Below are 14,733 nucleotides of genomic sequence, written 5' to 3'. Positions count from 1 at the left end.
TCCCGGGACATCACAGACAACTTAGGAGTTGGTTGGTAGAATGATGTGGATGGTACGAGGACATACTTGGCAATCCGTGATGTAGACACCCTGGTGAAGGGTGCAGGGAAATATTTGGCAATCCATGATGTAGACACCCTGGTGAAGGGTGCGGGGACATATTGGGCAATCCATTGGGTCTTGTGTTGGACCACCAGTAGGAAGTCCATGCCGAATTTTGATACCGTTCCTCTCCATTTGTTTATCAGTTGGATTTATTTTATTGGATCGGGATATTTTCTTCTTGTTAATATTCCAGTGTTTGGTGGGATAAAGGGGAATAGAAGCTTGGCTGACGGACACCATGTGAAGTATTCTGCCCTGTCCCTGTGCCATGTCCTGCTCTCTGCTTGGCTTATCCAGAGAGTGACATGTTCACGAGGTCTTCAGGTGGAACACGGTACAAGGCGCATTTGAATTGCCAATCCCGGCCGGTCCCCCCTCTGTTTCTTATTTGTTCAGCCAATTGGAAATATCGCTCAGCCGGATCCGGCTATGACTGACAGCTAAGCTGGCTGACCTGGCCAACGCTCTCACACAAACGGGACTTTGCAAAAGCTTTGAATTTCCGTAAATGGATCCAAAATGGCTGAGAGATGAGGCGCTCAGGCAAAGAACTTCTCATCTTTCATGGAATGTGTTTTGGCCGGCCCGATGATAAGGCCGTTCTCGGATCACTGTTTACTCGTTTCCGTCCATTGCTCTTGGAAAATGTATCACAAATACATAAAAACCAGATTGTACGTATCTGTCACACACGGCCGTCTGAGATCTGAGCTGGTGAGGTTTGTAGAGAATTTTATTTCTACGAGAAGTTTCGGCACCATTTTTGTGCAATTGTCTGTTTTTATGAAGCAGTGTGCTATGTGTATTAATGTAAAAAAATGTCACATTCTCATTGTGCCATCCTGAACTGGTCTGTATATTGGCCCCACATACTGGAGAGGATACAGTAAAGGGGACGACTGTAACTGCTGCACTTTCCCAGCATGCACTCGGTGTCACAGACCTCCATAGAGGCAGCAGATTTACATACTAACAATGACATTATCTGTACATTGCATTTCATATGTAATGCTGGCTGTGCTGTCTGAGGACTGTAAAGAACCCCAGGCCATACTGAATCATCATTTTCAGTCTCTCCAATGGCTTTAACCTTGTCCACTCTCAGATAAAAGATTGGGAGAGGCTGACCTACAGGGGTGGCCTCTTTTATGAGCCTTGTAGATCTGCCTCACTCCACCTTTTTATCCTAGAGGAACCCTTAGGATCATGTTCAGATCTTGGGGGAGACACCTGCTACAATTAATTGGACGCATGTCCCTCACATTGATGGTCCGTGTGAAGAATGACCTCCTTATCAAGATGGTCCAAATTCAACCCTTATAGACGGGTATAAGGATCATTGGAGCCATGCTGGTGGCCCTTCCAAGTGTAATTAAACCACAAACTTTGCAGGCATTATTGGATGGTAAGACTGTCAGCCACTAGTCAAAGAACCCCTGGAAACATCTGAAGGAACCCTAGAGGTTCTACAAAACCCTAGATGAGAATGGCTGCTGTAGATGTTAAAGGCCCCCAATTCTGCCTATGGATTTGGTGACCATTGGGTTTTCTGTTAGACTTTTGTTCCTTTAAAAGCAAGAGCCTTGTCTTTGTTTTTGTTGACCACGTGGACCTTTGCACTTGAAGGGTCGTGTATGGGCACATATATGGTGAACCATTTGTGAACCCCTAGCTGATGGGTAGTGCTGGGCCACCTTCAGATGAAGTCCCTAAAGGGTCCTGATGAAGATGGATGACGTGAGCATCCAGATTCAATGCATTAAATACCAATGGGCATCACTTGTGCTTCCACGTAAGTTGAGCTGCTTCTTTCTTGCTTGGTAATGGATAGGAGGTTCATCTGTTGTGATTGGAGTTACGAAAGGTTTAAGGCAAAATGTGCAGGAGAAACTTTTTGTTCTCTGATAGAGTGGAAAGGATGGAGGCCTTTTATTGGGGTTCATTACAATTTCCGACCCCCATCTCCTAATCTGGTGGCACCCTTTCCAATTGGTGTGCAACAAATCTTTCCAATGGTGGTCACAGATTGCTGGGAATACTTTTAGAACTACTTACCTTTTACACCCCATCGAACCCTAAAAAAAAGTTTTACCTGAGACCCCAACAAGTTGGGACTCCTTAATAAAAGACCCGTGATCCTTCCACCCCATGCCTATAGTAGTTGTTCTGTGGTATTGGCTGGTGGGAATTGCAGATAACAATCCGTGGGGGCATCACACTATCCCATGACATGTTTGTTTGAGATGTTTGACATGTAACGTGGGGTCAGATTCCAGTGAGGCCGACATTACTCCAGTGATTAGTTGTGGTAATCGTCCAATAAAAGGGATCACAACCCTCCTGGTATTATCTTACAGGGAAATAGACCGAATACTCAGCCTTCCATCTCCGTGACACATGAGATCGCTTGTTGGAGACGTGCCCACGGGACATCCCGAAAGACCGGCTGTCTTGTGTGAGCTGCATTTAAGGATGCATCTCTGTGAAAGATATACTCATTTATTTAGCAAAACATCGAGCTGGCTTTTAATTCAGGAGTCAAAGAGAAGCGTGGAGCCTCGGCGAGCGCGCTTTAAAGACAGGTTAATAATTAATTGAGCAGGACCGCAGGGTCACAGGCTCCAGCAATGATCAGACGCTGCTGTTCAGTCTCACTCCCGATTAGGAGGCCTGGGATTGTCTGCTGAGTGCATACGAAAGGGATTGAAGCTCTTAATCAATGATGCCCTCTCCCGGAAGGCTGCCCTTTACGGCATTAAGGAAATAAAAAGGGATTTAATTTTAACAGGGCGAGAAATCCTCTTTCTATACGCTCCTTACTCCAAGAGGCTCATTAGTATGGGGGAAACCAGGAGACTTAGTGGCTGCTAATTCTTCGTTAAACGAGAGACGCGCCGAGGAATGGAAACACTTCAATCTTCCGGATTTCTGTCCAGGCGGCTCTCTGCGTGGGGTATTCGAGAGTCGGTGGTCTGGTAATACAGGATGGTGCTTCCAGCAGACCAAGGGTCTAGGGTGGGTGGCGCGAAGCATGCTGGGATTTGTGGTGTCTTGACAATTAACTGGCTGTCTTCTATAAACTGTGGTGGTGGAAATGGAGGGAGGCCGGGTTCACAGGAGCTTGATGTATGATGTCCATTTGGACCATATCAGGCCATACGTGTTATATATCAGTCATATTGACTTCTGGCTTGGATCAAGTGTAGAATCTGTTCTTATCAGTTTTTAGGAACTAAAATGCTGTCTTAGAACGGGGGATTTGAGCTGGATCAGTACCGCTTAATGTGGGACCAGATGCTGATGTCCTGTTAGGGGCCAGACCATCTCTGGAAGGGTGGTTAGGGACTGCCCCGGGAAGGAGCTCCCAAGTGTACCCAATCCATACTGGTGAGTATGGAGAACCCGGTGATCTGGCCTGGGGCTCCAGAAGTGTTGTGTTATTGGGGACATGGCCGCATTTTTGGTATCTCTGTATTGTCTTCTGCTCTTTTTACAAAGTGAGAGATCTGGTGGCATTCACCTAACACAGCACTCTGGGTTTATAGGTTTGGTGGGGAGATTTGTAGCAATAATTTGTCTGTATAAGGCCACAATATTATTCCATAAAGATCCCAGACTGAACATAGGACATGAAAGATGAACATTGGTTGGGGTTACTTCTTATTATTGACCTATTCATCTTCTATGGATTACACTGGCCTAGACGGTCTCTACGTTGATAGACTGTCCCATTATTGGCTCTTCAATATTTATTTCTTTACCCTGAAACATTTTGGTTTGATAATAAGCCTCAAACAATCTTAATGAGCTATAGATGTCCCCAATCACTCTTTTGTAAAATGGCATCATGCATTAAATAACAATGTCTGGTTATGTTCTCAATGATATCCCACCAAGTCTTATGGCCATTAAATGAGAACGATGGAGTCCAACAAGTCTTCCAGTTTGGACTGTTGAAGGAACTGAAAGAGGTCACTGAAGAAGTTGGGTTTTGTATTAATATGTTTTCTCTGGCAGAACTCTAATACTAAGTTATTAGAAGAGATTAGTAGTGCCCTCTCTTATGAAGGTGCCTTAGCAGTGCAGGAATCTTGCAGGCATAACTCCTCTATAAAAGTTTCTGTCTCCGGTGTTCTGGCCTCTGGGGTTCCTCCTGGGGTTCCTCACACCTGCCTCGTGTTTACCGGCTCTGAAACTTCCTTGTTGTTTGTAATTCTGACCTCCCTGGACAATCGCAGCTAATCACATCTGCTGCCAGCCTTTCCCCTGAGACATTCTTGTTGTTCACAGGACGGAGCTTCTCCATGGGGAGCTTTACTTTCAGAACAAAATGTGTTTTAAGCTCCGGCCCATTCTCCTTGAGAGGTCCGTTGTCTTCAAAGCTTGAGGTTGGCGAGATGTCACATTCTAATTGCTGACCTTTATAATAATTGTTGCATCATGGTGACATTTGTGTTGGATCTACAGTAACATATTCAGCCTCCATGGAGTGGTGGCCCCTGGGGTGATGGTGATATCAGGATGTTCTCTGTTACAGTATGGAGTCCCTCGGTGCTCACATGGCTTCTTGTTGTTTTGGTTGCCTCATACAGGAATTCGCCCAGCTGGCACCCCTTCCTTTCTTATACATGGTGGCACTGATCTGTGAAATTCTAGTCTTAGATCTCAATCATTTCCAGGGCGGATAAGACATCCGTAGGCAACCTTTAGTTACTATGGGTGACATTGTTCTGTTTTCCTCTTTTGGGAAATCTCCTCATTATTCCTGTTTGAAGATTGGTAGCCGTGTATTGTCGTGTGCCGCGTTTCATTTATGACACCGATAACAAATGTTTTTAGCTAAGTTCTAGGCCTTGGAGGAAGCTCTCATTAGTTTGGTGTTGGGAAGAGAGGGAGCTGAGTGTTTCTGAAGAAAAACCCTCGAGTTTGTCTCAGAATTGTGATTGAATTACGAGAGGTTCCTCTGATAACCCCGCACCCTCTGCTTGGAATACTGATGTGATGGTTTAATTGGGAAGTAGGGAATAAATAATCCTCCATGGGGAATATTCCTGATCCGTCAGCTGGCGGAGAGAGCTTTTCCTTGTCTTGTCACCCATTAATCACAGTGACCCAGCAGGACTGGTTCAGAACCGGCTAATTTATCATGAACTTCATGGTTCTGGTGCTCGGGCTCTGCTGGGAGAGGTCAGGTTTGTGGCTGAATCTGGGCCTTTTAGTGATTTACCTGAAATACAGGGCCGTACCTGGCCGGTGCCTCCCCTCCCCCTGAACAGATCCTCCTGTGACCTCTGACCCGATCAGAGCTTGGCCTCACTTGCCGTTTTTTCAGGTAAGGTGTGGGCTGAGTTTTTAGCATTTTTAGTCACCTGGAATGGAATTTTGCTGATGTCATGCTAAGTACAGACGCACCAACACCTTTTATTTTGTAGAATCTTAGCAGACAACACCTGTAGACAACAATATTATGGTGCCCCCCCAGACCGGGTGAATCACTCCATGCAGACGTGTTACTGTCGGGAGGTTTTGTTGAGGTTTTGTGGTGTCTGCTGCTCCACAGACAATTGTTCATAGCTGCAGGTAAATTGGCTCCATCTTTGTCTAGCTGCCGGGTCAGGGCCGAAGCTTTGCCAACTCTGCCATTGCTCATCGGTCTGTAGATGGATTTCTATAATCATTACATTGGAAGGTTCCAGGGTGTGAGGACCATGGATATTTCATACAATGACATAACTAGATATCCCATTCTACCCATTCATAGGTGTTGACCGTACCCAGGACCTCCCTGTACACGGGCACCGTATGTGAACATAGGATCATTGTGTCATATTCATAGACTCGTGTTCAAATATTTGCTGCAGTTCTTTTTTCTAAACTACATTCATACCCAGACGTTCTTTTCCCTCCTCCTCGTACCATTGTGTTTTATAGATGCACTGCATACCGGCTGAGGGTATTTGGTGATCATGGAGGCAGTTTGGCCATGAGTGGACTAATAGGCTCCAGATATGGCCCTACAATAGGAACGCTGTGTCCTGTATGCCTTCCTATACTGTGGCGATGTGCCAGGATCTGCTCATGAAGACGTGCTCGGAGATTTTGTCATCCTCCCTCTCTCCAGATGCTAATGGCTGTGAATGTGTGATAGATCTTCCAGCCAGAATACATTTACATGTTTATCCTATACTGCGGTACAAAGATGATGATGGTGGATCTCTCGCAGGCGGTGGAAAATGGTGACTTTACTATACAGTAGGGAATCATTCTTCATCTTGCTCTTTGCTTGTAGAACCCAAGAGAGCAGGGAGTGTGGCCGAGTAAGGCGAGCGGCGTGTGGGAGGCCCAAACAATTCTCCTACCGGTTCCATAGCGGGTATCGATCAGCAGTCAGACATTATGTGCATTTATTAAGACATTCGTCCTGTATTTGGGACTCCTCTCGCATTATGGATGCCAGATCACTCGCAATATTCCTACTAATAGTTGAACGTGGTAGCTTTGCTTTTTTCCTTCGACTTCTTCATGATCATTAAAAAAAAATGGCAGTTGGAGAGTGATTATGTGAGGGCGTCGCAACAACGCATGGAGAGCTTGACTGCGATAAAACGCAAGCTCCTTCCTGTCTTGTAACCCCCTCCCCGGGGATCAAATCCCTTTTGTTTCCCACCACCGACGCTTTGTTGAGTCACTTTGTGATTCGTCCCCAGAGGATTCTCCATGTCTGCCGTGGACACCTGATGGGGAGGTCCTTGCAGAGCTGGCTGACAGACCCGAACAGCTTGGCATCACTTTAGGAGACAAATCATTGCCAACAGGATAATGAGTTTGTATTAAAAATGGAAGCCAAGCTCCTCTTTCCCAGGGTGCAGCCGTCATGGATGTGCCAACACAATGGGCTTCTGGTAGATTTCTGTGGAAAGGTCAACCAAATGAAGAATAATGAATAGGATCTTTAGGAATTCAAGGACTAGGAGGGAAAAGCCGACAGAATTCACACATCCTTCTTTAGCTGATATTCACCCAGACACAAGTCCTATCCAGAACACTCAGTGGTCCAAGACTCCTCTACTGGATTGTGTGAATTATGGGAAATGAGATTATTGCTATGATTGGTATAAAGTTGCAATCAGATGAATTCATACAAAGCTGTTCTATATAAAACCAAACTGTCCTTATAGGGTTGGAGGTTGCACATTGGGTAGTCACCATGGGCTCCAAGGGTTGGATTTTTGGGAACCACCATAAACATTCACACTGGCCCCACTTATGGTCTTTATTCTATTTATTCTCTTTGGAAGAACTTGCTGGGTCCGGGGTGCTGGTTGGACGGGAAGAGTTGTACGGCTCAATTAAAATGGTTGCCGTATTTAAACCTCCACAAGCCCTGGAATGTAGCAAGAATGCATTATTGCAGCTTGCCCAGTGCATTTATTATGGACACGTCAGGATGTTTTTAAAATGTTTGAGATGCCAAAAGGAGATTTTGAAAAACCAGAAATATTTTACAAGGGGAGTGAAACTCGGTGAATGCACAATAATGGCCTTTAATGGAGGCTCTACATGACCTCTCCTGTATTATCAGGACAATTCTGAAATGATTGCCGGACCTGTTCTCTGGGACGTGAATTCCATATTCACACATTGTTCTTGGTACCAATTAATAATTTGCAGGATGCTCTGTGTCCCATTGGAGGAACCTCAGAGAGATTAGGATGTGAAATCCGTGATATAAGAGCGTCGCATTCCCTGCGATAGACAATATATGTCTGATGTCTGCAGCTTATAGCCAGGTGCAATTTAATTATGGAACAAACAACCTTTAAAAGTGCAGAATCTGCTCCACTTGGTGAGCGATGTTTATGGTCTCTGGTGGCTCTACCACCAAGCGAGAGCTTATTGAAGGTCGTATGGGACAAGGTGACTACACGGCGGACTAAAGTCCCGGCTCTGTGTCGTCCTGATGTCTATTTGATGATTATGTGTCGGGGAGAATTCTAGGAATATCATATGGCTTTAATATATTGTGTATCCTGTGTGGAGGCATGCAAGGTGTCAGGACTGGTATTTATATATGTGTGTGTATATGTACAGTGAGGGAAAGAAGTATTTGATCCCCTGCTGATTTGTACGTTTGCCCTCTGACAAAGAAATGAGCGCTCTATATTTGTAATGGAAGGTTTATTGTAGCTGTGAGAGAATAACAACAAAAGATCCCTCAAACACCCCGTGCTGAAAAGTCAGAGCCTTTTGTTCTCTCTGCCCCCCTTTTTCACACTTTACCTGTCCAGTGGACCCTTTCCCCCCACCTTTCATATCCTCTCCCTTCCCCCTCCACCTTACATGTCTATTCTAGCACTCCTTACCTTACCTGTCCTCTCTAGCCCCTTGCCTCGCTTTACCTATTCCCCTCCCCATTTCCCCCCACCTTACCTGTGCCCTTCCCTACCTGTCCTGACGTCCTTTCTGCCCTTTTCCCCACCTTACCTGTCCTTTCTGCCCTTTTCCCCACCTTACCTGTCCTTTGGGCCCCTTCCCCACCTTGCCCCTTCTATGCACCCTTACCTGTCCTTTTTAGCCCCTCCACCCACCACACTCATCTGTCCTCTGGGCCCTTTGCCCCCTGCCTTATCTGTTCTATCTACCCCATTTCCTCCACCTTACCTGTCTTCTCCGGCCCCTTCCCCATGCCTTACCTGTCCTCCTGTTCATTAAACCCTATTTGTAAAATCTGTCCTCTGCCCCTTTCCCCCCACCTTACCCGCCTGTCCCACCATTTCCCTATATAACCCTTTATCTTCCGCCTCTTGCCCCTTTTGCTTTGCACCCCTCAGCTCTTCCCCAGGGGTGTCATTTCTTATCTCCCCTCCACCTCCATGATCTCGGAATGGTGCTATTACAGGAAGGAGAATTTGCCGATATCGGTTGAAGACGTGGATGAGATTAGAATGTGGAGCGGCCACCAGTAGAGGCTCCCCTGATGTTTCTGCTCCGTGGACATTGCTGGCTAATATTACTATGGAAATTGTCACTTTTCTGCATGGCTTCCTCCGGTAGATGGATCGCCATCTCTGAGCGCCCCTTGTGCATTCAGTAGGACAATAGAGGAGAGAGAACAGATTGAGGCCACAGCCTGTCACTCATAACATAAAAAGCTTTATTTATTGTCTACGTGCTGCACAAACCACTAACTGCACCTCTCCGGGGTTGGCTGGGCCAAATCTCATTGGAACAGAACTATGACTGACCCCGTCTATGAATGCCCTTCAGGTCTCCGTGTAGCAAATCACAAGAAGATGATCTGCCCTTTATCTGTCACATTTTCCTGGAAATAATGTCGGATCGTGGGCCGCTCCTTGCAAATCCTCTGTGTAAATGTCAAACTTGTTTACATTGAGCTCTGTATGTTAGAAAATGTAAATGATCAGAACGGAGGCTTTGGGAAATAATTTCCCTAATCTGAGATTTGGGGATGATTTGTACTGTGCAGGGTGTGGAATGTAGGGGGTCGTACAATTGGAAGCTTCCAGATTTTGGGCCATGGTAGGCAGGAGATCGCAGCTCGTGCCGGTGGTCTTGGTGAACCAGAGCCGCGTTTGTGATGCTGATCACAGTCCCGCACTCTCCCAGACGCACGTGATGTGCCGATCGATAGGATCTGACAGTTAGACAATAGTTTTTTCTGTAAAATGGATTCCACTCATCTGCAGGAGCCCGTTACACGCTGTTCTACAAGAACGGCCCATTAGGATGTACCCTGCTGAGGCCTAGCAAGATTTCTCACTGGTGGCGTGTGACCTCCACATGGTCATACGTCACTGCCAGGAGTCAAACCGGGCCCGGTGCCAACCAGACGGCACAATGAAAAGATGCTCTTTCAGCAGGCTGTGGGGGTCACTCAGTCACCCTTTTCAGCTGAAAAACCCAATGCTTGGCAGAACCTGCAACCTGGCAGCAATGCTACGGAGGCCCCCCGGCCTGGCTCAGACCAATGCTGAATATTCCAAACCTTTCTAGAATGGAAAAACTGCTGATCTGACCAGTCTGGGGGCTTAGCAGGTTGCGGGAACCTCCTTTGTTTTCTGAATTCAGAAGTAGGGGGTCCTTGTGAATGCCTCGTGTATAAACCATCGGTCGATGGATAGCGCGGCCGAGTCTGTCTGACGGACGTCAGGGGGTCAGCAGTGTTGGGACCACTTCAGCTGATGTTCCCGTCCTGAACGATTCGTCAGCGCGTCACTCAGGATCACAGCTGCCTGGCTGATGTATCGTCCGTCTAATGCTTGCTCAATTATTTATGGCTGGAGCAGTGTTTTCTGGAGCGCACTGAGGGGAAGAGCCTGGATTGTGTGCTGGATTGCGGAAATAGGGCACAAAGACCATCTAGATCTTTGCCCATCCATCTCAACACGTATATGTGTGTATAGGCTGCCAGTGCCAAGAACCTGGGTTCTACCCACATATCTGGGCCTGTACTGATGTCCACCCATCCATCCCAACACGTATATGTGTGCATAGGCTGCCAAGGCTAACCACGTTAATCATTAGTTTGGCCAATCACAAAGATTACCAATTATAGAAACACATTTGCAGGAATTTTATGCATCACCATGATTTGATTTACATTTTATTAATGATTTTGTGAAAATGACTTGAATGGGAAGCTGCGACATGGCGATATTGCAGAACCTTCCCACCGCATTGGCACAGACGTGGACATTTCATGCTGTAGACCCAGTCGGTTGTTCTGATTTGAATCCTCCATGTATTGTATAATATATCCGAGGCTTGGGGGATCGGGGGGACGTATGGCAACCGTACACTCCGCTGTACGGTTTTATGGGCAGTATTGTCTGTGGCCCAAGGATAAAATGTTCTCTGAATTCTGCATTCATTTGTCCACCCTGACCTAGAATGCAAAGACGCCGGATGCCATCTACAGCTCCCACTGTGTCTCCATTTTATTACCCCCCATGTATAATGCCAGTCACTTATTAAAGTCTCTGCTATAAAACCTGACATGGTTACATTAACGTCCTCCCTTCTCTGTTACTTGGCAGCTCTCCGGCCCTGTTCTGTCATCGCCGCGCTCCCCCTGCTTCTCTTCCTATTTTTCCCTGCCGTGTACAGCTGTGTGTGCCTGCCGGCTTAAATTAGTCCCATTGAATGGCCTGTATATCCGGGAGGAGGCTGCCGAGTCTTGGACGGGGCTGGTGTGAATGCCGCGAACAAGGGTCTCGGTGGATTTGGTCTCCGGGAAGAAAGACGAGAACTCTTAGACTCCAATGTAACGCCAATATCCCTATCAATCAGAGACCCGGTTGTGTGGACAGCTAGCTTTGTCCCGGGCCGGTGGGGACTTATTTTTATATATTCATATTTTATGACTGGGCTCCTCACCACCCACAATAAAACGTGAGCCGGGCTGACCTTTGCTTATTGCACTTTTATTCAGTCGCACATTAGATGTGAATGTTGGCGTTTGGGGCTGTTTTGGCTCCACATTGGCGATGGAAGTGTCATCACTACTGGCCCTATTTTTGCCCACCCTGGCTCTTTGTGATGGATGCTTGGTGTTGCCTGTCCCAGATATGTCACACCGATAGCCCAGGGCTGGCTCTCTGTGCCTTGTTATTCTCACTCACGTCACCGTGATTGCCGTAGCCGGAGGAGAGGAGGCCTTCTGTCATCTGCATGGCGATGCGGGAACAGCCAGCGAGACGTTCGCTTGGCTCCTGATGTAGGACAGATGCTGAGTTTAGGGACTGGTTGTAGTGTTTTAATTTGAGTAGAATCTGATCTGGCTACAGATGAGAACAAAATGTCCCCCGGCGATCAGTTCTGCATGTTTCTATTCAGTGCTAATCACAATTATCCACACCTTGTGCATATATTACCCGACCGGGGGGCGAACCGCCAACAGAAACCATCGTATGCTTTGTGGACGGGCCAGTAATGGACAGTGCTGAACATACATGCCAGGTCTCCGATGGTTTTTGGTGGGGGTGGAACTGATATTTTCCATCAAAAAACCCTCCACTACTAAATACAAGTATTCAAAAAGATCTCATTATATAAAATCCATCTGCCAAATATAACACCTTGTCCGATCGATATTCAATTCACATTCTGCCCAAAGTGATCAATAAAATAGCACTTTTTCAATTAATTTTTGATTGCTTTGACATTTTTGTCTAATTAATATTGCACAGTGTAAGAATATTTCATGGTGTATAGATAATTACCGCCATATTGGCTTCCCAGCAAAGATGGGGCTGACTGACTGGATTGGCAATGGGTAGTGTATGAGGACACTACAGATTGTCAATCTGGGACTTGCGTGGGCATCTGACATAATGTGTAGGGTCCGGTCCATGGCTATGGGTTGGGTAGGTCTAGGTCAGCACTTCCTAATGATGTCAGATTACCCTTGGTGGATTGCGTTGCATGGGGTTTTGGGACATGTGCCATTGAAGATTCGGATATAGCTGGATGGAAGTACACAGTGAATGTAGAAATTGTATATAGGATAGGAAATGGGGGTGTAACTCGAAAAACATTGGAGTCCAACTGATGATGATGTGAGACATATGGATTGAATGATGTGCATGGTGGTGTGTATTGGAGGTGACTGTCCATTTTAATGGATTGCGTGGGTCTAGTATACAAATTGATGGTGGGGCAGGTAGTGTATTCAGCATTATATAGGGTTTAGGGGGGGATAATGATAACGATGAGACCCATGGCTTGAATGATGTGCATGGTGGTGTCCATAGGAGGTAAACTTGTCCCCTGGCCAGTCACATTCAGTCGGTAGTACAGAGTATGGCGACACCGTAGAATTGAATGTTCAGGTGACACTGTAGGATTGTTTGGGTGACATGATATGCATTGAATGTTTGGGTGACACCGGGCCTTCTACTCCTGCAGGCCGGGCCCCGTCTCTTCCCCCTCCGGGCCACAGCATGGACAGGAAGCTTTGCTCAGGCTCATTACATATTCCTCTTATGAAGGGAACATGGAAAGTTTAACGTATGCATTGAATGTTTGGATGACAAGGTATGGATTCAATGTTTGGGTGACAAAATATGGATTGAATGTTCGGGGGACAGGGTATGGATTAAATGTTCAGGTGACAAGGTATGGATTCAATGTTTGGGTGACAAGGTATGGATTCAATGTTCGGGTGACAAAATATGGATTGAATGTTTGGTTGACAAGGTATGGATGGAATGTTTGGGAGACAACATATCAGATTGAATTTTCCAGTGACAAGGTATAGATTAAATGTTTCGTTGACAAGGTATAGATTGAATATTGTTTATGGTGGCATCTAGCGGAGGTGACCTTGTCTCGGGGCAGTCACAGAGGTTTATTTGGTAGTGCAGAGTAGGGTGACACCATAACATTGAATGTTCTGGTGACAACACAAGTATTTCTTGCATATACAGGTGCTGTAACCTGTCTGCACTGCTGGCACAGCCGCGGAGAGTAGACGGCACTGCTGATGTAGATGTGACAGCTGAGACGAGCTGACGTGAGCATTGGATGGGGCTGACACACCAAAGTGTGCCGCCAGCTCTCTCCAGTGTGCGCGGCTCGTCTTGTATAAGTGGCTCCGGCAAGGTTGAAGAAGCTGTCTTGCTTGTGTGGGGTGCACAGAGCTGCCTCTTAATTAGTATAAATGGGACCCACTTGCTAAAAATACTCCTCTGGCTGGGAGCTCGGCACCGGTGACAGCTGTATTTTTATAATGCCTCCTGCCAGCTAAACGGATCCCTCCAGGCAGAAACACAACATTAATCTTGACAAACTGTACCTCTCTATTACCTGCCTCTTGTCCGTACCTGCAACATGCCAGTCGGTCAGCCTTTTACCCCTGCAGGCCGGGCCCCGTCTCTTGCCCCCTCCGGGGCCGCAGCACGAATAGGAAGCTCCGCTTGGTCTCAAGGATCTCCTCCTCACCTGTGTCCAGGGATTTATATATAGGGACCCCAAGGATCTCCTCCCTACCTGTGTCCAGGGATCTATATATTGGGACCCCAAGGATCTCCTCCCTACCTGTGTCCAGGGATCTCACAAGGATCTATATGGGGACCTCTTAGGTTTTTCGTTTCCTGTGTAATAGAAATTGATATCTTTGATGGCTGTTTCATCCCCTCGATGTCCTGGCTTAGTACGGGGGTAAGTTACACAGGGAAGCATGAACAGTACTAAGTGCTTTTGGCTGGCTCGATATTTCCTAATTAATTCTCAGCCTCAAGAGCAGAGATTAGAGAAAAAAAGCAAATTATAGTTCAGCCGTGCGTGCAGTGTATTGACTGACACGTGTCTAGGTGTAGCCAATGCTGGGCCTTTCGTGTTCCAGGCTCGGAGGTGTCACTCGTAGTATTGCAAGCAGAGATTCCGCTAAATCTTGTCCTGAGGTTTTGTATCGGAGACACCACTGTGAATTCCCATTATGCCATTTTGCTTGCTCAGTCCAAGCTGATCTCCTTCCTTATCAGTCCATCACAGCACCATCTTCAGTCCTCGTCCCTCTGTGCCGTGACCTTCCTGCGTGTCCTGATGGACTTTCCACTCCTCCATCTCTGATCTTTTTCCAATCTTCTTTCCTCCTCCTTGCTCCAT

General features: G+C 46.7%; 1 protein-coding gene across 1 annotated transcript in view; it reads left to right on the top strand.

Annotated features, from left to right (window-relative positions):
* The window catches only part of EFNA3 (ephrin A3), a 70,835-nt gene that overhangs the window by 48,659 nt on the left and 7,443 nt on the right, over nucleotides 1–14,733 (top strand). Inside the window, exon 2 of the mRNA XM_072428643.1 lies at nucleotides 2,894–3,120. Coding sequence (XP_072284744.1) covers nucleotides 2,894–3,120 — 227 coding nt within the window. The remainder of the gene's footprint in view (nucleotides 1–2,893; nucleotides 3,121–14,733) is intronic.

Source organism: Pyxicephalus adspersus, chromosome 12 (assembly GCF_032062135.1).
Source record: "Pyxicephalus adspersus chromosome 12, UCB_Pads_2.0, whole genome shotgun sequence".
In the NCBI taxonomy this organism is placed as follows: Eukaryota; Metazoa; Chordata; class Amphibia; order Anura; family Pyxicephalidae; genus Pyxicephalus; species Pyxicephalus adspersus.
Note: the sequence above shows the minus strand (reverse complement) of the source record. Positions and strands in the feature narration are given on the sequence as shown.